Source organism: Podarcis melisellensis, assembly GCF_964234715.1.
Source record: "Podarcis melisellensis genome assembly, chromosome: 6".
Lineage (NCBI taxonomy): Eukaryota > Metazoa > Chordata > Lepidosauria > Squamata > Lacertidae > Podarcis > Podarcis melisellensis.
The window spans coordinates 23,200,842-23,226,926 of record NC_138538.1 but is presented as its reverse complement, the minus strand read 5'-3'; the positions used below and the strand labels follow the sequence as shown (position 1 = coordinate 23,226,926).

Here is a 26,085-nt window from a genome sequence, read left to right as displayed (position 1 = left end):
ACTGGGTCTACACAACTGAAAACCATGCTCATGCATTTGGATTTTGGCTCTTAAGGAACTGAGCCCTAGATGGGAGTGTCTAAGAAGCTGCAGGAAGTGGCATCTTGCAGGTTTCAAGGAGCAGCAAAGATTTCATTCTCACAGGCGGTAAAAATGTTGGGCAGTGGTTGCACGCAAAGAGCTGTAGATACTGTAACTGTTTCGAACCTACACCTGTTTATCCATATATAGCAACCCACATATCCCACCAGCAATCTGGAAAACAAACTCTAGACGGGTGTTGTTTGATTTTCTCAGTAACTCAAACCTCATGTTTTGTAGGTGGGGGTTTTTGTGTGTGGCTCTTTATGTTTAGAAGATACAGTAATCCAATCTTGGAAACCTTGGTGAGAGTCTTTCTCCCTCCTGCCCAACATTACAAACAGTCATTCAACTTTTACAATCTGAACAAAATGTACAATATCTTTTAAAAAAAATACAAACTGTACTGAACAGGATCTGTTACCAGCATTGGCAGAAACCCCATCAGGACCAGCAACTGAATGTCAGAGTCTTTCTTCAAAAGTGACACAATGCCCTGTTTCTTGAAAGCAACCACAGAGTGATTTAGTCTTTAAACGAAGAAAACAGATAACTGTGAAAAATGTTGAAATATTCAAGTTCCCAGCTAAGAAATAAATGCAGACATTAGCACCATTGCTGAGAGATAGTCACATAACCATTATTTCTCAAACTCTGCTCACAGAAAACTCCCAACCAGAAGTCTACAAGAAATAGGTTGTAGATTAGGATAGTTTCTGATTTTTGTGATACTATTTAAACTCCTATTTTAAATGAGTTTCTTTTTTTAAGATTTGCATAGCCCGTCTGATCTCTATCCCACATTTCAAACTGGTGCCCAGTTTATATGTAATATGGGCCTATTGGTGAAACACCAGTATAGGCATCCAATGCACAGCCTGTCACATTTAAATACACCTGCTGTTGTGCTGCCCTGTATGCCCATAGCATTAGTATGGCAGTGGGGCAAATTTCTTTCTCCTCACCCCTGATAGGGCCAGCGCTACCACTAGGCAAAGTGGGGCAGTTGCACACAATGGATGCTGGGGGTAATGTCTTGAGCCAGCCCCACCTGCTGTACATGGCTCTGCTAATATGTGGGTTTTGGGTGATGCACACAGTAAGCGCATTGAAACATGACAGGGTGTATATGAAATCTTCCCATGGATAAACTGCTTCACCATCTGAGATGGTTACGGGTGCAAGTTATTTCAGTAGAGCTTTTATTTCTCCATCTCTCAACATGCAAGAACCCCAAGAAGCACTTTGTGAAATGAGTCAATCGCAGAGTCCATCGTCGCAGCATTCAGTGATGGCCACTGGCTTATAGAACTTTTGAATAAAGGGGGAGGTTAGAAAAAAAAACAAATGATGCTTCCCTTACTAGAAGCATGATGCCTCTGGATGCTAGGGAAAATTTGTGAGCTGCCTATGATATAAGGTTGGCCACAATTGAAAACAGAATACTGGGCAGGAACTGGGTTGGAGAAGCTTTCGTCCTGCTCCTTTCCCTTGGAAAACTCACTTTTTAGATTTAAATTGGAACAAACAACAATCCCTGGATTGCCATTGCCATTTGTTCCATTTCAGCACTAATTATCAGGTTTCCCCAGTGAAAGTCAGCTGGGCAAAATGGAGGTGTGGCTAAACCCTCAGTTCCTTGAATGAGAATGGAATTTTCATCAATGGAATTCATTTCGAAGTAGACATGTTTACCACCTAGCTGCCATGCTTGAGGGTAGAGGTTATGAAATAGAATGTGTAGCATCAGGAACCCTCTGAATACTTAATGCTTTGTCTAAAGAAATACTGACGTCTTTAAAACAAAAAACAAAAACCTTTGCAGTTGAGATGGTGACAAATGAATAGCTTCACTTGAACATACTCCAGATCCAGTAAGAGATCCTCACCCCCCCCCCTCATGCCACTCACATACTGGGCTAGATGAATGATCATTGATCATTTCAAGGACATTCTCCCTTTGGTACAGGGAGCTCAAGTTAAAGCAGGTTGGACCTGGCAAGCTGGTGAAATGAATCCAAGTGATGGAGGCTCCTCACAATGTACTGCTACTTATATGGCCACCTGCTAGAAGTCGACTTTCTTGCCCATCCCGTAAGGGGAACATAAGAAACTGCCTTAATATTGCATCAGATGTGCGTGCAATGATTCACAGTGCTTCTAGAGCACCGGGGGCTGCATCCAGTGCTAGTCATATCCAGAGGAGACTCACAAGAATGAATGGACCTGACTAACACATTCATTAATTTCAGTGGGGCTAATCTGAGTAGAACTTAGTTGGATGCAACCATAGGACTGCCATTGTGTGTTCAAGAGTGTCCCTGAAGAGGAACTTTGTTCAAAACAGGTTGGTCTTTTATCTTTTGACCTGCATGTCTCCCTCCTTCCTTCTCTACAAAGGCAGGGAGTGACAGCATAGCGTTCCTACAGCACCATATGGAGAAGTTCATGTGCTTCCTTCTGCTAGTCTCTAGGCTTACAGGAAGCCACCTAAGGGCCAGACTTGATGGTACATTAGCTTCATATTTGTGTTCTTCAGTGCAGGTTCAATGCAATGATTTAGCACAATCCCTAGGATCAGTGCCTCCGTGTGGGAGTGGGAAGGTATTAACCCTTTGTCTTCCAGTTAGGATCAAGTTTCCCATGTCAGCAGTTTGTTCCCCTTTTGCTTGAAGGGGAGAGCATTTCCCCATTGCATATTAGCTGGGGGGTCAGGCAGAACTATGGCTTCCCCCAGGGACTGAATCCAGATCAGGTGTCCAATGCATTTATGGACACAGATATGGAGCTACCTTGGTGGTGCATTCAGGTGGTGCATTCAGCCTGCCCCCCATTTCTTTCATACAAAGCGCATTCTGCACCCACAGTGCTTGAGAACAACAACTGTCAGAAAACTGTCCTGAAATTTGTAGCAATGAATGCAATGGAGGAGAAGATAGTGAATATAGGGCGTTCTCTTCCTGGATGCACCCATACAATACCTGTTGATTTCTGAACTGAGTGTTCCTTATGCTTGTATCAATCAATGCTGCCATGAAGAATTCCAGTCCAGGTTTTGTACACATGTATAATACGGAAGTGGGGGAAAGTCTTAGCTAAAACCAAAGTGTTTCTCATAGCTGGCAGTATTTCTTAGAATGGTCCCTGAACCAGACCTTTGCATCGAGTAGATAGATATAATGGCCAAGAACTGATTTTCTTTGCCCCAGCTCTTAAATAGCAGGTTTTTCATTATTCCCAAAGCAAATAATCCTATAGATAGGTCTGTCTCCTCTCCAGTTTCTTCCTGAACTGAACCGCATATTGGAAATGTAACCCAATGTGACCCCATCTATGGGAAGGCACTTTGCTACATACGTACAGCTGCTAAATTATCCACAGAGAATACAGTAATGGCAAATGTACAGCTTAAACTGTAGCGGGAAAATGTCGTTCTTCCGGGGGCGGAATGAGAGATGGGATTATAGCAGCTTTTAAGATTTAGTAACCTCCCCACCCCGCAAAAATAAAACAAGATCCTGGTATCATCACATTGGAGTCTGCATGATATAAGTTAGTTGTACTTTGGGTTTGACGTAGCTAATGCTGGTTGCCTTGCAGCTTGGTTTCTAAGAGGCTGATGTCTTCAGCTAGTTCTGTGACTTTTGCCTGGCAGTCCAACAAGTTATCTTTGAGTACAGTTATTTCCTGAGAGTGGGCAGCTAAGGTTGCATTCATATGGTCCATGTAGCCCCACATACTTCCTGCGTTATTTTCCAGCTCACTTTTGATGTGGTCCAGGCTTCCCGTTACCATGCCCAGTCTGCCACACATGTCCTCCACCTGGGCCACACGGTCATCAAACTGGAGCACTTCCTTCTGCAGGCCATGAGCCACACTCTTGCAGTTGCTCAAATCACTGATGATTCTGGACTTGAGCCTTTCAAGGTCTCCTTTTAGGTTGAGGACTCGCTTGTTGCTGAACAGAAGCTGGGAGCCTTGGTTGTTGATCTTCTCTTGAATGGAGTGGACCTCGTCTTCTATCTTGCGCTCGCGCTCGTCCAGAGAGGAGTTGACGTGGAGCACCGTGTCCGAGTACTGAGAAACAGAATCCTTCAGCCCAGTTAAGGACTTGCTCATGGTGTTCAGGTTGATCTTCAACAGAGTGATCTCACCTTGCAAGGACTCAGCTGCTTCCTCTTCAATCCGCCTCTGGATTTCCAGGATAGTAGCATTAAGTTTCCGAAGCAGGTCAGAGTTGCTGTCCATTCTGAGCAGTAAATCCTGGTTCTTGCTTTGGCAGTCCTCAATTTCTGTGCGAAAAATCTCTACGTCTTTGGAGGTGGCCATGCAACCCAATGAGCATGTGCTTTCTAAGGTAGTCAGCCGACTCTGGAGTACTTCCAACTTCTCATCTGTTCCCTTTCTTATGATAGCAAGCTCCCCTTCCAAGAGGGGCATTACAGCCCCATCTATCGCCACTGTGGAGCTGACATTGTTCACATCTCCTACAATAGTTATAAATCTCTCCTCCAAGGTTCGCATTTTGTCCTCAAACAATGTCCTTGTGCCATCCAGCTCTGACCCCAACAGACCTCTCATGTTGTCCTCTACACTGGAGCAACAACTTCCCATTTCCCTCTCTGTAAAATTCAGCCTGGCTTCAAAGTCCTCAAAGCGCCCTTCAACTATGTTCCCCAAGGTAACAGTGGAAAGTTCATTGTCCAACCTGGAGTGTAGATTCTTCTGAGACTCAGAAATACTGTGCAAGCCCTTCTCTAGGATATCCATCCGCTTGGTGAAGTAGTTTAAGTTGCTACAGCAGCTTTCTACAACCGTCAGCCCTTGGATCTGGGTTTCCAGCTGGGAGATCTCCTTCTTGATTTCCAGTTCTTTTCCATCCAGGGTCTGCTGAAGACGGAGATTGGCAGCTTTCTCTTCCTCACATTGTTGCTGGACTTCCTTGATCCGGTAATCGCATGTGCTCTGAATGTTCACCAGCTTCTTTTCAAAGCCATCCAGCAGCTCCACCCGCAAATTGCTAAGCCTGCTGTCCACATATTCTTCTAGCATATCAATGGAGGTGAGAGGAGAAGGCCGGGCTGACTCCAGCAAGTGTTTGATCTGTCCATCGTGGTCCAGCACCATGCCATGCACCTCATCCAGCAAGTTAGTCTTGGTTTTCAGTGAATCACTCATCTCAGTCACTTTGCTTAGGATCTCACCCACTGGTGGATAAGGGGAGAGGTCTGCTTTGTCTGCGGCATCCACAATCCCATCAGGAATGACTCCAAACCCCATGGTTGAATCAGGCACACTTGGGCTGTTCATCAGCGATCCAATCATCTTACTGGTGTCCTCCTGGATGGCAAGCCGCAAATGGTCCCCCAGGCCATTCACCATGTTGTGTAGGGTGTCATAGGACTGTGAGAGACGTCTGATTTCATCCTCTAGCCGATCTAGTCGGTCTCCAAACAAACTAGGCATCTTTCGACCTATAAACAAGAAGAAGCAAACCTCAGTTATAATCAGGGGCACAATTTCCCTATCCGAGGGCATGTTCAAGTGGCGGCTGCCTAGACTTTCCAGTTCATCACAAATGAAGAAAGTTACTTACAAAATGCTTATAAACCTACTGGAATCAAGCTGGACCCACACTTAGTGTGTAAAGCACATGTATGGACAGCTCTGCTGGATCACGTCAGTGGCCCATCAAGTCGAACATCCTGTTCTCACAGTGGCCAACAAGATGCTTGTGGGAAACCTGCAAGCAGCAGCTGGGCACAAGAGCACTCTCCCTCCTGCAGATTCCAGAAATTCAGAAGCGTCACTGCCTCCAGCCATGGAGGCAACCCATAGCCATCATAGCTAGTAGCAAGTTTTGCACATCATCCACACAGTGTTGTCCTCCTCAAATGCTGGAATGTGTCCTTGAACTGCAATCCTGCTTGCCTGGATGGAGGATAAAGGTAATCTGACTTCTCCATTTGAAATGTAGCCTACTGTAGATAAATATGCACCACCTCCATCAATATGCTCACTGTCTCCAGTCACCCAGCCCATCATTGGAATTTAGCCCCAGTAAGGTTATTTTTGAGGCAATATGAACCTTGGCCCTCAATCATCCCCTGCAGCATGGCTTTTTTCAGGCAGCTTTCAATTGGGTGCAATTGCCATTCTAAGAGAGCAAGAGAGGTGTTCCTGGTGAGTTCCAGCACCTCTTCTTCTAGAAAAACAGCATTGCCCTGCAGGGAGCTTCTTGATGGGTGAGAAGTGATCTTTATCTGCATCTTTAGCCCATGAGCTTCCTGCGTCATACATGCCATTGGATTCTGTGAATGGAACTCAACAGACAATCCTAAATGAAGCCATGACTCACCGTAGTGGTTCTTTTTTGGTCCTGGAAATGAGTCCGCATGAATTTTGGGGTGAGGGGGAACTCTAGGACCTGGGAACATCTTCTGAGTAGGAGGCAGCTTAGGACTGGGGTGCTGGGGAAGAAGCCCTGGCTGGTCGGTGGGACTGTCATGACATCCTTCTCCCATGAGGCCTGGGCAGCACCTCCACACAATCTCAGTCACTGTCTTGTAGCCAATCTTGTACCTGGGTCTGAAGAATGTGCGGTACCTGAAGGAAAGAAGGCAGAGCAAGATTAAGAGCTGTACCTCTGTGTCTCAGCTTCCGTAATGTGTAGGTCAAGAAACTCTTGGCAGCACTCACGCAGAATTTGCATCAGTGATAGGTAACACATGCATAAAGTGTGCACACCTGGTAATTTATATGTATAGAGCAAATTTATAAATAATTACAGTAATTTGTATAGGAAAATGATATCTCTGCTCACATGGAAGCATCAGATAAGCCTGCTGGATCAAATCAACGGCCCAGCATTATATTATGGGAAATTGTTTGTATATTAGGAGAAATTTAAACTAAAAGGCTGGTGAATTTTCAGGAGGGCATTTTTTTAAAAAGAAAAAAAATGCAACCTGATGTGGAAACGTGGAGGACTGATTTTAAGGATGGAGAAATGTGAAACTGAGATAAACTGAAACTGATGGATGCACTCACCCCTATCTATTTCTGATCTCTTCTCAAACCCTCTATGATTCTCTGCGGGGGAAATGTATCTGCCTCTCCACCCCAAGCCGCCCATGATATTAAATCTTAAAAGTGCTGACTTTTAGCACTAGAGGGCAGCAGCTGCCCAGCAGTTGTATGTCCTGCCTGTGCTATCACTCTTCTGATCCTTTGCCCAGGGAATATGGTAATGATAATCTTTTGCATTTATAGTGGAGAATCTCAAGACACTCTAAGAGGTAGTACTTAATCATCTGGGATTCATAAACCAGAGGTTGGGGAAAGCAGCTTAAAGAGAAATATGTAATCCCCAGATAAAAAGATATGCAGGTACATAGATATGTCTTTAAATGCAGGGATTGTGTGTGTATGTGTGTTTAATATTTTATTGATTTTGAATGATTGATTTTGTCCTCTGAACTCAATTGCACAGCTACATAGGTGCATGTAGCTTACACATAAAGCCTAACACATTTTACACTGCTTAGGGAAAGGAATATGATCTACAAAGGCAAAATGAATTTTTATTATTTCGTTTTTGTTTTTTGTTTTTTATAATATTTTATTAAGTTTTTTTCATACAAATGCATATTTAACAGACAAAATAAATTTCGTAACATCCTTTCATTCTATTTGTGGACTCCCTCATGTCTCCCGCTTCCACTTTCATCATTACAAACAGATTTTTCCAAGCAAATTATCATCTTGTTTATGATCTTAAATCCAATATTTAGGTTAAACTCAGATATGAAATTGTAATTTAATGGTAGACAGTTATTTCTACTCTGACTTCCTTGTTAAGATTCAACCAAATTACAATACTTTTGTAAATAAATCTTGAATTTCTTCCAGTCTTCTTCAACCCTCTCCTCTCCCAGGTCAGAATTTTTATTATTTCGGTCACAGACCAGTTCCAGCCCACATACAATATCAAGGAAGTCATAAAACACGATAGGGATACATTTGAAATTGCAATTAGGTATAACAGGGACAATACAGATATAGCAACAGTTAAAAAATATATAAATTAAAACTTAGTCACTAACATATAACCTAAAATTATCATTTAAGGCCTTAATCATTAAAATAACACAGCTTGTTCCCTAAGTTTTATGGCAATCGCACAGAATTTGGCTACCCTTAACGTGATCTCAGGATCCTTGTCCTCTACCAGGGATTTTAGATATTGAAGTTCGGATTCATTTGGAGATTTACAAAGGCAGAAATGACACTTAGTCCAATATGAAAAACCCCACTGAGCTCAGGCATCAAGCAACATTAATCAGCACTCCAGAGCCATTTTGGTATTTAAGTTGCACTGATTATTCAAAAGCTGCAGGCCAGCTTTCAAGGGCCAAGCTAATGACCAGAACTTAAAATCTGCAGCAGCAGCAAATAAATGAGTTAGGGTTGTTTGGGGTTTTAGTCCTACTCACGTACACATTTTAAAAATAAAAGAAAAAATAAAATGAAGTATTTTAAAATGCAGTGGGCTTCCACAATCATGTACTATAGTGGACATTACAGTGAAAGCATCCAAGCACATCACCTGATGAGTGTAATAACAAGCGATGAGCTTTGTCTTTGAAACAGCTATCACTGATCAAAGCAGAGCTTTTCATCTCATGTAACATGACTTCAAAACACTGTCATATTTTCCTGCAAAGGCAGCTCATGTGCTCAGCTGCCAGACCTTGAGTGATAGATCACCAGGTGTCATGACACTGCCAGAGACATCCTAAGCTGAGAAGCCCCACTGCTTTCAGTGAGTGTTACCTGCCAATAAATCAGTTTAGGATCACCACATTTATGATTTATATTCATGTGAGAATCGGCCCTTGAAGATGCATAGATTTTAACATTCGTGGACCTGTGAATGCATATTGCATATATACTGAAGGACTGGGTCTCCTGACCCTAAAAGTGCTTGTGATATATGATTGGAACCGATTATGTCTGGTTCTGATATGCCAAGGACACATGGAAGTGCCACCAATCTCAGAAGTTTTTTAGGGGGGTTGCAGCCTGAGCAGCCTGTTATCTGTGGAAGCCCCTAAACTGTGGAATTTCCTCCTCACAGATGTCCATCTGATACCTTCATTATGCAGTTTTTGCTGTCAGCTGAACATGCACCTGTTTATTCAGCCCTTTGACCCCAAGATGCATATTTTTAGGACCAACACTCTCTTGTTCTGCTTGCAAATTGTTTTAGCCGATTTTGATATTGTATCCTTACGTTGTTCTAACCTGCCCTGGAACCTTGAGGTGCGAAGGGCAGGTAAGAAATCTGAAATAATAATAATAATAATATGAGTTGATCCAATTGGTTCCAGGTTGGACACAAAACAAATCAGCTATGCGGTTCCTTGACAAGATGCCTCGAGCCAGATTATACTGCGCTCCTTGTTGTCACACATGCATTTTTCATGCTATTAAGCTAATTTTTTACATATCTGTAAGGCTAATGGTAATCCTCTAGAAAATGCTGTGGATTAGGTTGGATGTAGCCCTGATCGGATGCACAACATTTCATTCTTTTCAGGAATTAAGTGGTGCTGGTTCATGATGGAAATATGACCACTTTGTCACACACTCATAGGCATCACGGCTTGGCTTAACCCACTACATTTCAGTGCTGATTTTGTCACAAGAATTACCGCCCCGCCCCACCCCCTATCTGATGACTTTAAAAAGGGATTATTAGACCAATTTGTAGGAGGGGTGGGATAAGGCTATTAATGGCCACGAGTCATCCAGAATCAGAGGCACCAAACCACTGTCTGAAGACAAGTCACTGGAGAACATATGAGAAAGTGCTGTTGGACCCATGTCCTGCTTTTGGGTTTCCCATACAGTGGAACCTTGGTTCCTGAACTTAATCCATTCCGGGAGTCTGTTCGATTCCTGAAACAGTTTGGTCACTAAGGCGCAGCTTTTGATTGGCTGCAGCAGCTTCCTGCTGCCAATCAGAAGCGCGGAAGCCGAGTGTTTGGCTTCCAAAGAATATTTGAAAACCAGAACAATTACTTCCGGTTTTTGGGAGCCAGAACGTTTGAGGTTCCGCTGTATTTTTAAAAATTAGTTTTATTTATTAAATTTGGATACCGCCCTATACCCATAGATCTCAGGGCAGTGGCGTAGCGTGGGGGATGCAGGGGGGCCAGCCGCAACATCTGGGGGGGCACGCTCGCACTCGCGGCTCTCTGCCCCTACCTGGCTCCACGGGTTAGGGGGCACAAATTACTTGCCTTGCCCCGGGTGCTGACAACCCACGCTACGCCACTGTCTCAGGGCAGTTCACAACATAAAATCGCAACATAAAAAACAGAAAATACATAATAAAAACAAAAAGACAACCCAAGAGACTCCTGTTCCACAGCACATTTAGAAGGGTTTCAGATGTCAATCAGCCCAAGGCCTGGTTAAAGAGGAACATTTTCGCCTGGTGCACTAAGGTGTATGCTGAAGGCCTCAGCTGAACCTCCCTGGGGAGAGCATTCCACCAATGGGGAGCCACTGCAGAAAAAGCCTGGTCTTGTGTTGCTGCCTTCTGGACCTCTTGTGGAAGAGGCACATGAAGAAAGGCCTCAGGGAATGATCTCAGGGTCCAAGAAGGTTCATGTGGAGAGAGGTGGTCCTTGAGGTATTGCAGTCCTGAGCTGTTTAATGCTTTATAGGTCAAAACCAGCACTTTGAAATGGGCCTGGAAACTTACTGGCAGCCAGTGCAGTTGGGCCAGGACCGGTGTAATATGCTCAAACCATCTTGCACCAGTGAGCAACCTGGTTCTACACTAGCTGAAGTTTCTGAACTGCCTTCAGAGGCAGCCCTACATATAGGCATCTGTTGGCAAACAGGTTTGTTGGCTTAATAGACAGCCCTTCCACCTGATCCAGCAGGGCCCTTCTTATGTAATGTTCCTATGATAACTGTTTGCAGTGATATGCTTAGGACTGGATGAGTCGTTGTTATTTTTCCGGTGAGCCACTGGACATTGGAAGAGGCTCCTTCTCTGGCAGCCCTCTTTTGGGAAGCTGCCACAGAACTCCAGGCTGTACCAGAACCTGCCGTAAATGTCTGTTTGTTCTCTCTGTCATTGATTGAGATGAGTGGGATTGGAGAATGCAGGCCTTTACAGATTATGGCTCCCTGCAGAAGCCTCCAAGTTACAGCGGTAGTTTAAAAAAGAAAACAACTCTGGTGAGCATAAACCCGTTTGGAAATCTTGCTGAGTCCAGAGAAAGCTGCCCAGCTGAGCCACTGTCAACAACAACATTGGCGCGAGCCATCGGCTTGGCTCTCTGCAGACATCTGGGCCACTGCCCACCTCTCTCTCTTTCTCTTGGCAGGGAGTCAGGCTTGTAAAGAGAGCAGAACCTTTTGCGGGTTAAAGGGGGAAGGCAGTTGGCATGGAGGTGCCTCGGCTGTGCCATGTTGCCCTTAAGTGCTGCTTTCACTTAGAAAGGAGGCTGCTTCTTTTCAGGAAAAAAATGTCCTCTCAAAGTGCAAAAAACTCCACTCCACATGTCAGCAACAGGAAGTATTTATTGCAGCTGGATAAACAGTTACCAGTGGCCCTGGTGGCTGGAAAAAGCTACATCTCTTTCTCACTCTTCCAAGCTATGTAGAAAGTTCAACTGGCAGGACTCGCTTGGTTCGAAAAAACATCCTTTTAAAAAATACCCTGTGCTTGTTATGAAAGGGTAGAGATGGTGGTGCTATGGTAGTAGGACTTTGGGACAGGAGCCCAGGGTCCCACTCAGGAGAATGAGCAAGAGGGCTCAAATGCAGCAAGGCTGGCTTGAAGTAAGTGAACACGTTCCCTTTTAGAGAGACTCACTTCTCTGTAAGACTCCAGAGTCTAAAATTACCTAACTGGCCAGGGTAGAAAGACTGCCATTTCCTTCTTCAGTGGGGTAATTAATTGGATGTATTGTAGACAAACTTTTATCCCCCAAAGGTGGGATATAAATAACAGTAATAATAATAATAATAGCCAAATGGTTAGGAAGCATGCCATATTTACATATAACTGCCCAACCAGAGGTGGGCAACTAGAAGTGTTTAACTTGTCTTGGATCTGCTTTTCTCAATCAACTCCCTCCATCTTTAACACAATCAGGCAGAAACTATCTTGTCCCAAACTCTCCCTAAGAAAAAAAGGTAAAGGACCCCTGACAGTTAAGTCCAGTCAGGAACGACTCTGGGGTTGCGGCGCTCATCTCGCTTTACTGGCCGAGGGAGCCGACGTTTGTCCACAGACAGTTTTTCCAGTTCATGTGGCCAGCATGACTAAGCCACTTCTGGCAAAACCAGAAACACCTTCCCGCCAGAGTGGTACCTATGTATTTATCTACTTGCACTTTGACATGCTTTTGAACTCCTAGGTTGGCAGGAGCAGGGACCGAGCAATGGGAGCTCACCCTGTCATGGGGATTCAAACTGCCAACCTTCCGATCGGCAAGCCCTAGGCTCAGTGTTTAGACCACAGTGCCACCCACATCCCACAAATGCTCCCTAGACACTTTGAAAGCCATTTGGAGCTTGGTAAGTCCCTTTGCATGTTTTACCCCTATCCTCAGTCTTGCTAATGAAATGCATCTGTTAGAAGCCTGGCCTTAAACTAATTTGCTTGGAAGTAAGTCCCACCAAGTTCCAAGGGACTTATTCCCAAGCAAGTGTGTATAGGATTGCAGCCTTAAATATGCAGTACTGAGTTGATACATTCACATTCATAGCTCTGTTGCCATTCCTTTGTCTAAAAATATAGAATCGAGAAGTGCCTTTCTACATACGGAAGACATTGCCTGTTCAATGAAGGACTGTATTCCACCTGGTCATAAAAATGGTGACGTTAACTCCTAAAATGTTCTCCTAACTGTGTTTTCTCTTGCGCAGGCAGAAGCACAAGAACTGCTATTGAATCCACCTCTGATAGCACTGCATGAACTCTCTTGTGCAAGTGTTTGTGGAATGGTGCTGACGGCTATTTTCCTTCCACTCACGGTGCTTTGGACCTACTCCACAGCATGCGAAGGATTTATGCTATATTTGGGTGAACTTCCAAGAAATACACGGTCATGCTGAGCTGTTTTTGGACTCTTGGCTAGCATGGGCCTTTTGCTGGAAACAGGCAAGCATAAGAACCCTTCCAATTTTTAAGCTTGCGCTATACAAGAACACTTCTGTCACTTAAATATATGACATGGGAAATCAAAACTCCCAATGGGAGCATGGGAAGCTGCTGCCTGGTTTGCCCTAAATAAAGCATCACATACCACAAGCAGCAAGTGTCAGCTGTCTGTCTCTGTTCAATGGTTTTCCATTGCAAGCTCTAAAGTCACTCAATCAATCTTGTCAACCACAATGAGAATGGTGCATAGGCAGTTCTTAAGCACTGAATGATGAGAATTCCACTCCCAAGGTCCCCCAAGTCCACCCTTAGCAATTAGTTGACTAGATTTAACTTCTGTGACATCGTAGCAGCTAAGCCAATGGTGCCTAGAAAGGTTACATGTGGCACATTTGCTCAACAGGGCCCCCCTGTGGCAGCAAAGAAAGCAATGGCCAGACAGGCAGAGAAATAAGGGGAGGAGATTTGATAGGAAAATGGAAAAAATATGTTCATGCGTGTCGGACATCTGCTGCTACTTATTAAGACATTTAATCCACAGGAGTTGCTATGGAGGCAACCGCTTCCTCTAACCATGTCAGAAGATGCTAATAGTCCTCTGTAGTCCCCACCATGCTACAACTGCAACCCAACATTTACTTACAGGACTTTCCCAGGACACTTGGGTCCCCAGCTGCACTTGTGATATTCGGCTTTCACGTAGCTCTCTGCTCCATCCTGAAGGGTGCAAGTTACATTCCTCTGTACCACATACGCACAGTAGCTCCTGCATTTGAAACAAAGCAAGATTTGGTCAAACATCTGGTTGCTGGATCTGGTTCCCAAACCCCTTCCAATAACTCCAGGCCAGGCATTGCCTGCAACTGCCCACTTATTTGCCGGGTGATCTCTCCAGCTAAAGGGTTCTCTGGGAATAACCAGTTCACTGATACCATACCACTGACCCAAAGAAAGGGAAGAGAATGGGTGCTATTCAACTAAGTTTTACTCAGAGAGGACCAACTGAAATCAATGAGCATGACTAAATTAGGTCCAATAATTTATCGCCTATAGACTTAGCTGACTACCACACCACGGAAAGAAGAAATAATGTTTGTTCTTGTTAGTTGATGAGTTGCATTGAAAGTCACACCCAGCTGCAGAAGCATGGGGCTAAATCATCTTTTGGCTTTTTATGGTTCTATGCTTAAGCAATCAAAGGCAGGCTAGATTCTGCATGAAAGGTCACAGTGAGGGAAGACTGCAGGTGTATAGTGCTGGACAGATGGAGACTTGAGACAGTATTTCAAACCAGCGTTCATGGATGCAAACAGAAAACATATGGGATATGATGAGAAATTCAGGATGCGGTGAGTGAAAGATGGCAAAACTGCAAAGGAGGATTAAGGACACAGGGCTGTAGCAGATGGTACCATGAGAGGAGAAAGAATTCAGGGATCAAGGGAAAAGATGGGGATAGTAGGTCCCTGTGACATGGCAGATGGGAAGAGATGAAGCTCAGGATGCTGAGAGTGGGGATATTATTCAGAGGAAGGTGTAAGATCTCACTGGAAATGTCAAATGTAGTAGTTTTGTTTCTAGTAGGCAATGATGTAAGAATAAGGGACAGGTCTCCTGTTTGAGATCTCATCATTTGAAAGGAAATGCTAATACAGTCCTTATCAGACCTGATACATAGTGCATCTGACACCTGAGGATTTGAAATACAGGAAATCTGAAATGTGAGGGTTTGACATACAATGCTATCTTCTGAAATCCATTGCAATCCTAGTTAGGAATACTGGAGCAACCGCTGTAACAATTTGCCAGTGGAATGCCATGTGTTTGCAATTTGATAATAACGAAACTCAGTTTAAAAAGAAAAAAAGGAAAGGAAAATTGGCATGCATAGCAAAGGACAAGGGGGAAAAATCCTGAACATCTCTTCAGCATTAGAAAGTGCTGCAAATCTTTAGTGGATTTATTGGGGAATATTGAGTGCGGGAAGTTAGCTAAAAGTTTATATATATAAAAAATGCCAGCGGGGTTCATCCACTGTTGCCAAAATAGATGGGCCTTTTATGAGATCCACTAAGGCAGTTATACAAACCTGCATCCACCAAACGGAAAAAATATACTCCCAATTCCAAAGTCCACACAATAGATTTGAAGCTTAGAGGTTGAACTCTTAAGATACCCATATAAAATGAGTCTGGGTGAGATTTTCCCCTCCTGACATTTTTTCCAACTCTAGTCCATTTAAAATTGGTCCCAGCATTTCTTACAAAAGCGTAAGTTACAGGCTTCACCAAAGAAATGTGGTGGGCTTCATATAACGACGCCATTGCAAAGAAAGATGCCCACTATGAGTGGGATAGTGGAGGCTGCTGTACTGGGGACAAAAGGATGCTGATTGAAGACAGGAAAAGAATGGAACAAGGGCTCCCCGTCTCCATTAAGAGTCTTACTGTTTAGGGTTTCAGCAAACCGGCTATTCCCTTCTGCAGGATAAACATTGTACAGTGGTACTTCGGGTTACAGACACTTCAGGTTACAGACTCCGCTAACCCAGAGATAGTACCTTGGGTTAAGAACTTTGCTTCAGGATGAGAACAGAAATTGTCCTCCGGTGGTGTGGCGGCAGCGGGAGGCCCCATTAGCTAAAGTGGTACCTCAGGTTAAGAACAGTTTCAGGTTAAGAACAGACCTCCAGAACGAATTAAGTTCTTAACCCGAGGTACCACCGTATTCTATTCACTCCAATTTTCTGCTTCCTCCCACCCCACAACAGACAACCAACAAACTTGACTGCATTTTCACCATACATTTGGAGCAAATGGCTTCCCCCTTAGAATCCAGCAAACCCAAGTGTGTTAACCATAGCTGTGTTAGGGGTAAACTGCTGTCCCTGGGAATTGTTGGGAGAAGTCATGTGCTTAAAATGTGCTTTAAGCCACTGTGGTTACTCAACATGCTCAGTCCTCATTGAGCTAGTTTGGGGAGAAAGATTTTGCTCCGCGTGTTTGTGGAGAGAGAGAGTTTGGGTTTGGGTTTTCTTAACTCTTGCAAACCTTGGGGTTTCTTAACATTGTCAATACTGCCTGCTTTCTCCTCAGTGACCTCATTGTGGCTCCATGTCTGTCAGTGCTCACCACCTGAGCTTGCTGTTAGAGGGAGTGATAGAATAGACAGATGGAATGAACGATCTTCACATCTGCTCACTGCCACAATGAAGGCTCACTTGTGTTTTTTATCTCTCCACAAATCAACTCATTACACTGCAAGTATGAAAGTTTCCAAGGAGAGAGAGGCAGAGAGAGAGGAAGGAAGGAAGGAAGGAAGGAAGGAAGGAAGGAAGGAAGGAAGGAAGGAAGGAAGGAAGGAAGGAAGGAAGGAAGGAAAGGTCAGGCTCTCATGCTGCATATGCTGAGCCTGGACTTTTCATTTTATGTAGTCCAGGCACTTTTCAGCTGAAACAGCACTGGAGGGAGAATGAGAGCGAATGAGCACATGCCTTGAGTAGCTGGGCTCAACAGGTGACAAATAGCTCCAGTCAACTATACAATCCGCAGCCAGGCTCAAAGGGAGCATCTTTGTCTTCCGTAGCACCACCCACAGGAAAGATGGGACACTGAGTAAAAGACGACATGATGGGGATGGTTACAGGATGCAGCAGGGCACTCGGGGGCCCTTTTAGCGTGGGTGTGCATACTAGGCATGAATGCCCCAAAACAAAACACAAATACCATCTGTCGAGAAGGAAGAGTGTGTTGATGCATTCCACTTCACACAAGGGATGGCTGGAGCTGGGATCACTTGCATTTCAAAGGAGAAAACGCCAAAAAGTGCATGGGCAGCACATGTGCTATTTTTATTTATTTAGTTAGTTATCCCTACAATGTATAAGCTGCCACGTACAGTGTAATAAAAATAAACCAATTTACAATTGCATCCATGTCCAAGTACACTCCAGATGCTGCTGGAAAACAGCTCCCCTCACAACCTAGCCAGATGGGCAGGGTATTAATAAAAATTATTATACATTATTATGGCTATTAGCCATGCTGGCTTGAGCTGATAGGAGCTGGAATCCAGTAACTTCTGGGGTGTCCCAGGATCCCCATCCCAGCTGTAGGAAGTAGCCCTTAGCTCTGGCAGGCAGCAGATAAGACCTCGTGTGTCCCAGGGTAAAAGAAGACTTTCAGGGAACACAAGAGCAGCCCTGTCTGCTTCAGACTACTGGTCACCAACTGAATTCTTCCCAAAAGCCCTCAAGCAGTGCAGAAAGACAGGAGCCCACCTCCACTATTTCACCCCACTCCAACCAAAATGACTGGTATTATTTGCTAAGAACATAAGGAGAGACTGGCAGATCAGACCAAAGACCCGCCTAGTGTGGCATGCCTAAGAGATGCTCACAAGCAGGACTTGAGAAATGGAACCACCCCAAGGCACTTTGCTGCCTGGAACAAAGATATCATACACTCTGTTCCACATACAAAAACGGATCAGACTGATCAGGCTGCACCTGAGATCAGCAGGTTAGTTTAAGGGGTGCAGGGTAGGGCAGAGTAGGTGTCATACACAGTCTGCCCTGTCACAGAAATTATATTTTTCAAAATTAAGTGTGTTATAGTACAGTAGCATCCTGCACCAGTTTATGTAGTTTGGCATATAAGTGGTAAGGGTCATGCTGGACTCACTATGATTCCCTCATAGGTAAAAGAGCAGTGCAGACCCAGGGACGGGTTGGGCACATGATGGTTTGACAGACCAGTCACAGCTGACCCCTATGAAAGCTCCATGTATGCGCACACACGCGCATGTACACACACACACACACACACACACACACACACACACACAGAACCTATAGTCCACCAAAGCATGTAGACAGGGCTGGGAAATATCAGGTTTTCAACATCATGAAAACAAAGGTGCATTGGTCTTGGTCCTGCTCCCACAAAGCACTGGTGTGAAGCCCCCACCACTCTTGTTGGCACCCAAGGCAGGGGCGGAGGAAGGGGGTGTGTTGGGTCCAGGCCACCCTGGGTGTCACCGCTGAGGGACAGGGTGACAAAATACTGGGCAGCACTCACCGCAGGGCCTGCAGCACACCTGAGCCATGTGTCTCTCCTGGGAGAGACACAGTGTCTTGGGTGTGTGCAGGCTCCACGCTGCCCAAACAGTCTGCCTGCTACCTCTCCCCCAGCTGTAGGGCGGCTGAGTGGGAGGAGGCAGGCAGACTCCAGAGGCCCCACGGTGTGCCCTGCCCCATGGGCAGCTTGCCCCGCCCTCACCCCACCCCTATGGGCGGCTTGCCCTGCCCCCAGGCGCCCAAGTGGCTTCCTCTGCCACTGACCCAGCATGCAGTGGGCAGAGGAAGGAGTGTTGGCCCCTGCCCCATGCGGCACCAGGGTGAAGCCCCTGCCACTGCCCCCGCCGCCTGTACCTGATATACTGCCAGGTCAAGACACCATTGCGGTTCAGCCCTCAAACCAGTGCTGGACAATGTATCGCCCAGGCTTACATGCAGACAGTGGGCCTTAAGTGCAGGCTGTTCCTTCCACATGGCTAAGAGTTCATTTCGCTCCCGCTCTTGTAACATGAGATATATAAGTAATTGAACTGAGGAGTGGAGACCAAAGAGTAGGAGAACCCCACACTCCACAATGTTAAGTTCTCAGAGATGCAAAAGGAAGTAGTGGCAACCTTCAGTATGCCAGGGGTCTGGAGCTAAACCAGGCTTGGATGTTATGCTAGGTAAAGCTGGATTTGTTGACCTGTGTAAATTATGCAAATCAAGTCCATTTGCATATATTTGCTTCATAACTTTAAGTTAAGCTTCTTGGCATGCAAGGTATGACCAATTTGCCACTTCACATCCTTCTGCACAGCTCCTTGAGGGCTTCTTGGTTTTTCTAAACCCCACAGTAGGAATGCTGAATACGCACACAATCCCTGATTGTGTTGTATGCTGCACCATGGTGAATCCAGCCCTGGGGTGAATGTACTCTTGTATTCCGTAAAGCACCATGCATGCTGATCGTGTAACAACAAACCACGTAATCAACAGCAGTACACTTGAATATGGTAGGAGCCATAGTCCATCAACAAATGGAGGACCACAGGCTCCCTGCCCTGGTTCTATGACCTCAGTGAGTTGCTGATGGTCAGAGTAGATAATACTGGCATATATAGACCATGGATGTGTAAAACACCTACAAATGTCCAGTCCCCTTGCAACAATATCTTATTCTTCTACCTCAAGAAGAGCTCTGCTCTTTGTCCTCCGCTTGACTAATGGACATCAAATTTCATCCATCTTGGCCCTGCTTTCTCCTTGTTGGCACTGCTACTTTGGCTGTGTATATTACATTGTATAGGAAGGGGAGAGTCGGGTAAGGTGAGCACACAAAGCTCATATCATTCATTGGCCTGTCTGGCCATTTTGTCTGCTTTGATGGTTTCTGCAAAGGTCAGCTTCTCCTCAGTTGTGGCTGGGGATAGCCAGCTGTTTCTTTTCTTATAGAAAGTCATGCTTACTTGAAACCATGGACTTAATATTCCAATCCTTTGCACACTTACTGCAATGAGACTTACTTCCACAAAAGCATGCTTGGGATTGTTGCAGTCTAAGTGTGACACTTTTTGTGGTGAGACACTCTGAGCCTTTAGGAGGTTAGCTGTTACAGCAGGAGACAAGATGTGAGGCTTACCAGCAGAGTTGATGTACAGCTGGAAATGGAATATGAACACAAGAATAATATTATGATAGTTGGGTAGGACAGAAGGAGGGCATGGATTCCAGTGGACACCCTCATGCAGTTCCCAGCCGTTACCCACGGCTTCCACGCCTACAGTCTGCTCATATCCCATCTATGAGTATATTGTCTGCTGCAGTTTGAAATACAATGTAAACTTCTCAGTGTTGAAAGGATCAGGGAGGAAGTCATGGTGTCGTGGTCCAGGGTCACAAGAGGTTGAAGATGTGTTTCCATATCTGCAGCGTGGTTCCTGTCTCCAGCATCCTAGAGCCATTTAATAAAAATTAATGGGGAGCCTTTTAGCCACGATATGCTCTGGACCTAAGTAGTCAGGAACACTGAAAACACAAGGTGCTTCTGTTTCAAGAGAACGGTGGGCAAGTCCTGTTATGCACAATGGAACTTCAAGGAAAGCACAGCTTAAGTCATTCTGAAAGATGAGAGCACTCCAAATTATTTGCCCACATATTTGCACAGAAAATAGTAGATCTAGTTGAAAAGCAACACATGGAGATCTGAACCCATGGTTGCAATGCATCCCCAATTATTATTGTTGTATACTTGTAAAATAATGATATGATCAGGGCTTCTTCTTTTTCAGCCAGAACTTGCCAGAACTCAGTTCCAGCACCTCTCAGGTGGGCACCATTGCCATTATAAGAGAACAAGGGAGGTGTTCATGGTGAGTTCCAGCACCACTTTTTCTATAAAAATAGCAGTGAGTATAATCTTAGGCTGTATACTCACTCTCAGAAGGGGTGTGGCTGTTGACCATCATGAATGGACCCTGCATTTCTGAATTTGCCGCTACACCACTGGGAGGAAGTGCGCTCTCAGTGACCACTACTATAGTCTAGGACAGAGTCAAAATCAGAAGTCTCAGGGTGAAATCTCATTCCTGATCTTATCAAGCCCCAGCAGTGAGGTGGGCCACTCCAAATGCACACTCCCTCTCTCATCCACCCCCCGCCATCCACACATAACAGCCCCCACAACCATTCATCCATTCATGCTCAAGACATAAGAAAAGCTCTGCTGCATCAGACCTATGTCAGCATCCCATTTCCCACACTGCCCAAGCAGATACTTCCAGGAAACCCACAGCTTCCTCCCCCCCCCCAACCCTTGCAGTTGCCAGCAGCAACTGGTGTCCATTGACATGCTGCCTCTGCACACGGGTATTCATTGATTAGCCTATACTCCATGGCTTTCTCTAATCCCCCTTTAAGCTATATAAGCTACCACTATATCTCAGGGCAGGAAATTCCATAAATTAATTCTGTGCAGTTTGCCTAACTTGGTGAATGCCTTGCCATTGGGTGACCCCACATTCTATGTACTATGGGGGAGGGAGGGAGGGAGAGGAGAGGAAGAGAGGAAGGCAAGAAGCAGCCCTCTTCCAAACCACAATTTCATATCCTTCAAAGAAGTTACTGTCCGGCCTCTTAGGCAAGTCCATACCTCTCAGTCTCCATCCCAGGATGTTCACTGGACGTTTAAGGAGGGCAGGGGGTTATCCTCCGACTCCATTTCAGACCCTATTGGTCAGGACTACCAGCACTTCTGCCAGGTTTTCTACACGATGAGCAGCAATTGTTACAAATTATTACATGGATTTACATGCCAGCGATAATGTACAGTGCCTTTTTTGTCTGTAGAAAACACCGGGTTCAGTTCCTGGCATTGCCAGGTTTCTGTCTGGAACCTGGGAGAAGCACCATTGCAATAATACTGAGCAAATGGACTGATGGTCCAACTCAGCATAAGGCAGCTTTTCTGTGACTACACACCTGGCAGTCTCGGGATGCGATGGGATCTCCTTTGCCAGAGATATTTAAGTAGAAGCTGGGTGGCCACCTGTCAGGGATGTTGAGGTTACATCCACACCATACATTTAGAAGACATTTGAAGCACATGACTCCCCCACAAAGATTCATAGGATCTGTAGTCTGTTAAGGATGCTGTTGGGAATTATAGTTCTATGGAGGGTGAGGTCAAACAACAGCTCCCAAGATTCTTAGTGGGAAACCATGTGCTTTAAATGTACCGTATGTTGGGGATGTGACCTTTGCACACTGCATCACAGATCCTAAATGATCTGGAGGCTAAATGATCTCCAAAGTTTCTTCCAGGCTGATGATTCTGTGAAACCCCTTTGATTTGATTTGACAGTGTGAGACTGTCCTGTCCAGATATAGATAATGCTGCTGAAGTTACTGTGTGGCATAAAAAGCAACAGCAGTAAATGCTCCCAAAATAAATGACCACTTGCAATTTAATCTTGACTATGTCTACCAGTAGGTTATTAAGCTAGGCTGGAAATCTCTCCCCACTCCCTGTTCCTTCTGATTCCACTCAGCCCTGAAAGTGCTCTCAGTTCCCCATTAAATGAGAAACATAATGTTGTACCTCACATAGTTGCAAGGAGGAAAACAACGAAGTTTTGAAGCACTTTCCAGCTTAAAATTGCCAAATCAGTGATGAATTGAACTGGTCCTCCATCTATGACTTCACTCAGTTACCCTTATAGTAACTGTAAGGCCAGAATCACCAACCTTTGGGGCACTGCAAACCAGAGAAATAGTTGTGGGTGCCACAGATACACTGAAACCAAGCACAACCGATTCTATTTGTTATGCTATAATGCTGCTTTCATACCTGATTTCATCAGGAGAGGGAGCGGCAGGAGGGGACCCCATGAGCACCACGTTGGTGACTTCAATGGGACCTTCCTTCAGGACTAGGGCTGAGTGCACACTATACGTTTAAAGCACATTTGAAACATTTCCCCCTTCCAAGAATTCTGAGCACTGTAAGGGACGCCAGGAAACAAATGCATTCTTCCCTTGGAATTATCTTGTTCCCATATCTAAAAAAGTAAGTCCAATTCAAGGTTTGCTGCTCCCCTGGATTTGACCGCCTGGATCCCCTCCGCCTTTGGCAGAGAGGCCTGATCCCGGCTAAATGCCCCCTCCAACGCGCTCGCTCCTCCTCCAGCACTGTGCAAACTTTGCCTGGCTCCACCCAGCTAGGAGATGAATTCAGACCGAGGAATTCTGAGAAAGAGAGAAGTCCTTAGCCAGTCAGGCAAAAGGTTACGGGGCAGCGCTGGCTGGAGAAACCACCCTTCCCCACCTGCGGCTTGCAGTTAGACGCCAAAGTGCTCGGCCCGGTGTCTTCACGGCGTGCAGACGGAAAATCTCCCTTTGCTGCCGGTATGTGTGCGAGAGAGGAAGAGAAAAACCATCGGCGGTGGATGCCTGGGTGGAAGGGCGCGGTTGGGGAGAGAGAAACCTCTCCTTCAGTCCTGCAATCTGCATCCTTCCTTTTCTTTGCAAAAGAAGCTCTTCTGCGCAGAAAGCAAAGCAAACTCTCCGGAAAAGGGGCACCCTCCCCGCCATTCAATGCAGTATCTCCCCACCGACCCACCCCTTCCCTGAGCATTCCAGAATGCTAAAATCCATATGAATTTTTGGCAGATCCGCTTTTCGTGGAAGGAAGAATGGAAAGGGGTGTGTGAGGGAGAGGGGGAAAGGCAACGCTATATACGCGACTGACCAGAAGAAATAGGCATTTCGATCGAGTCTTTACACCCAGAGGCAGAAACAAGGAACTTCCATCATTTGTCCCACATCGCTGTGCCTTAAAGTGGGGAGTGGGAGGTCGTATCCAACTAAGTTGGAGCAAAGCTACTGAAATTAATAGGTCTATATTAGTCATGCCCACGATTTTCAGTGCTCTACTCTGAGTAAGGCTAACGTTGGACATACCGCATTATATCTATTTATATAGGCATGCATATGTCTGTTTCTATCTATCTTTGCGCACATCTGTGCATACACGCCCAGACGTATATCCCTCCAAGGAATTGCCCCGTGGGTGAAACTGCCACAAACCGGGTGCAATTGGCCAGTAATGCCACTGTGCTAGGAACGTCCCTCGGATGAAGAGACCCTCGCCATCCTTTCTCCCCACCCGGGTCTTTTTTGAGAAGAAGAAAAGAGAGAGGAACGGAAGGAAGGAGGGAGAGAGCGCGAGGAAGCTCGGTGAGCCGAAGGAGCGAGGAAGGAGGCGCAGCGCTTACTTGTGCTTCCCCATGGGCTTTCCCGGCGTGAGCTGGGGGCTCGATCCTGAGGTGTAGAGGTTGTATCGGTTGCCGTAAGGGATGGGCACGGGGTGGCGGTAATAGGTCCCTTTGGCATCGGCGAGGCCAAGCAGGGCGCACAGCAGCGAGATGGACGCGCCAGAGAAAGCTCCCGCCGAGAATCGCCTTGCCCTGTTCATGTTCTCCCGGGAGAGCGAGGGAGATGCGCGGCTCCGACGAACTCTTCCCCTTTTCCCCCTCACCGAGGATCCGCCGAAGGAGGTTTGGCTGGAGCCAGTTTGCTCTTCGCTTTCCAAAAAACCTGGAGGAGAGGGGGGACCCTTCAAGGGAGAAGATGAGCTGCGCTTTGCTCCTTTACGCAAAGTTCTTCATCCAGTTTTCTAAGGCGCGCGGGGAAAAGATCCTCTCCCCAAACCGAGACTGGCCAAGCGAGGGCGAGGATCTCCGCCCGCTGTTGCAGGAGCTCCGCGCTCGCCAGCCAAGTCTCTCTTTTTGTACCTTTCCTCGCTCTTCGGCTCGCTCTAGTTCAGCCCCGGCTCCCCTCGTACGGCCGGGGAGAGGGAGGCGGGTCCCTCGTTCCCGATTAGCATAATACTCCAGCCTTCTCCTCCTCCAGCCGGCGGGCCTTTGAAATACGCACCCCTACCAATGGGGGGGGGGGACGAACCCCCGCAGCGCAGCATCAAACAAATGCCTTCTAAAAAGAGAGAGAGAGGAAGAGGGAAACAAAGGCAGGGATGAGAGACAAGAGAAAGTGGAGAGGAGGATGCCCCAGTCAAGGATGCCAGCTTCGGGGAATGTTGGCCGGGGGCTGTGCATTTCTTAGGCCTCTGGTGCCCCGATCCAGCACATCTGAGCCGCGTAAACTGCCATGTGCAGCTGGCACCCCAGTAGCCCACAGACAAACAGGGGGGGGGGATCTGGTCCAGCATCCTGTTTTTACAATGGCCACCCAGATGCTGGTGGTAAACCTGCAAGTAGGAGACCCGTCCTGGCCTTTCCAGGAACTGCTATTCAGAAGCATTGCTGCCTCCTCCAGCTGTGGAAGCAGAGCATCCCCATCATGGCTAATAGCCTAATGATTGCCAGCCTCAACCTGTGGGTCCCCAGATGTTGCTGAACTACAACTCCCATCACCCCTAGCTAGCAAGGCCAGAGCTCAGGGATGATGGGAGTTGTAGTCCAACAACATCTGGGGACCCACAGGTTGACAACCTAATCCTCCATGAAATTGTCTAACTCTTTTTTAAAGCCCTCCAGGTTGTTGGTCATCATTGCCTCCTCTGGGAGCAATGTGTCACAGATCACACTGGGAAAAGACGCAGAGCTCTTTCGGGGGTTTACCATCTATTCCTTTTTCAAAGCATCGAAGTAGGTAGATGGGTTGCTCTTTGGTGGCTAGCTTCCCCAGCCTGCTGTAAGGGAAAGGCACTATAGCCAGTGGAGGCTGGTCTACACACCAGTCTCAGACAGCTCTTGCCGAGTCCCTACTTGCCAGGCTTCTTACAGGCAACCAGCCAGAGCATGGCCCTGTCTGTCATTGACTGTGGCTTCACCTACTGCCAGTATTCCTATCTTCAGCCCTACCACTCCCAATGGGCTTGTGCCATTGTAATTCCAGGGATCTGATGCCTCCAACCTCATAACCTGGTTCAATCACCTGCTCTTAGGTAGCACAGCCTGAGAGCCCCACCAGTCAGTGTTAGTGGGAGAGCATTCTGGGCCAGGTGAGCCAACTGTCTGATTCAGTGAACACAACAACACCTTACATCCTTCTGTCACCTGTGTGGCAGATTAGGGGAGGGCCTGTTTCCATTGACCAGGTGACAGGCCTAGCACACAAGCGACAATGAAGAAGAACATGCATTTTTCTTTTTTAGCTTCTCCAATGTTGTTTCCCACCAAGAGCAAATAAACACAACCAATGCATTTTGGGGTGTGTGTGGCTTTTATAGAACAGC

General features: G+C 46.1%; 1 protein-coding gene and 1 long non-coding RNA gene across 2 annotated transcripts in view; both read right to left on the bottom strand.

The window, feature by feature from the left end:
* LOC309373215 overlaps window positions 1–26,085 on the bottom strand; it is a 408,815-nt gene that overhangs the window by 104,623 nt on the left and 278,107 nt on the right. The gene's annotated exons all lie outside the window — the stretch shown is intronic.
* EMILIN3 (elastin microfibril interfacer 3) lies at window positions 1,326–24,660 on the bottom strand. Its single transcript, XM_081916786.1, has 4 exons — window positions 24,104–24,660; window positions 13,917–14,039; window positions 6,440–6,687; window positions 1,326–5,555 (listed from the first exon to the last, which is right to left on the bottom strand). Exons 1-4 carry the CDS (start codon window positions 24,301–24,303, stop codon window positions 3,661–3,663), a joined length of 2,466 nt encoding a protein of 821 aa, XP_081772912.1. The 5' UTR covers window positions 24,304–24,660; the 3' UTR covers window positions 1,326–3,660.

What these genes read in the sequence shown, in the direction of transcription:
- EMILIN3 (XM_081916786.1), bottom strand. Translation starts at nt 24,303, where the DNA reads ATGAACAGGGCAAGGCGATTCTCGGCGGGAGCTTTCTCTGGCGCGTCC. An exon ending in AAGTGTCCTGGGAAAGTCCT is followed by an intron (nt 6,688 to 13,916) that starts GTAAGTAAATGT and finishes TCTTTCCTTCAG; the next exon opens with GTACCGCACATTCTTCAGAC. An exon ending in ACCAAAAAAGAACCACTACG is followed by an intron (nt 5,556 to 6,439) that starts GTGAGTCATGGC and finishes TCTTGTTTATAG; the next exon opens with GTCGAAAGATGCCTAGTTTG.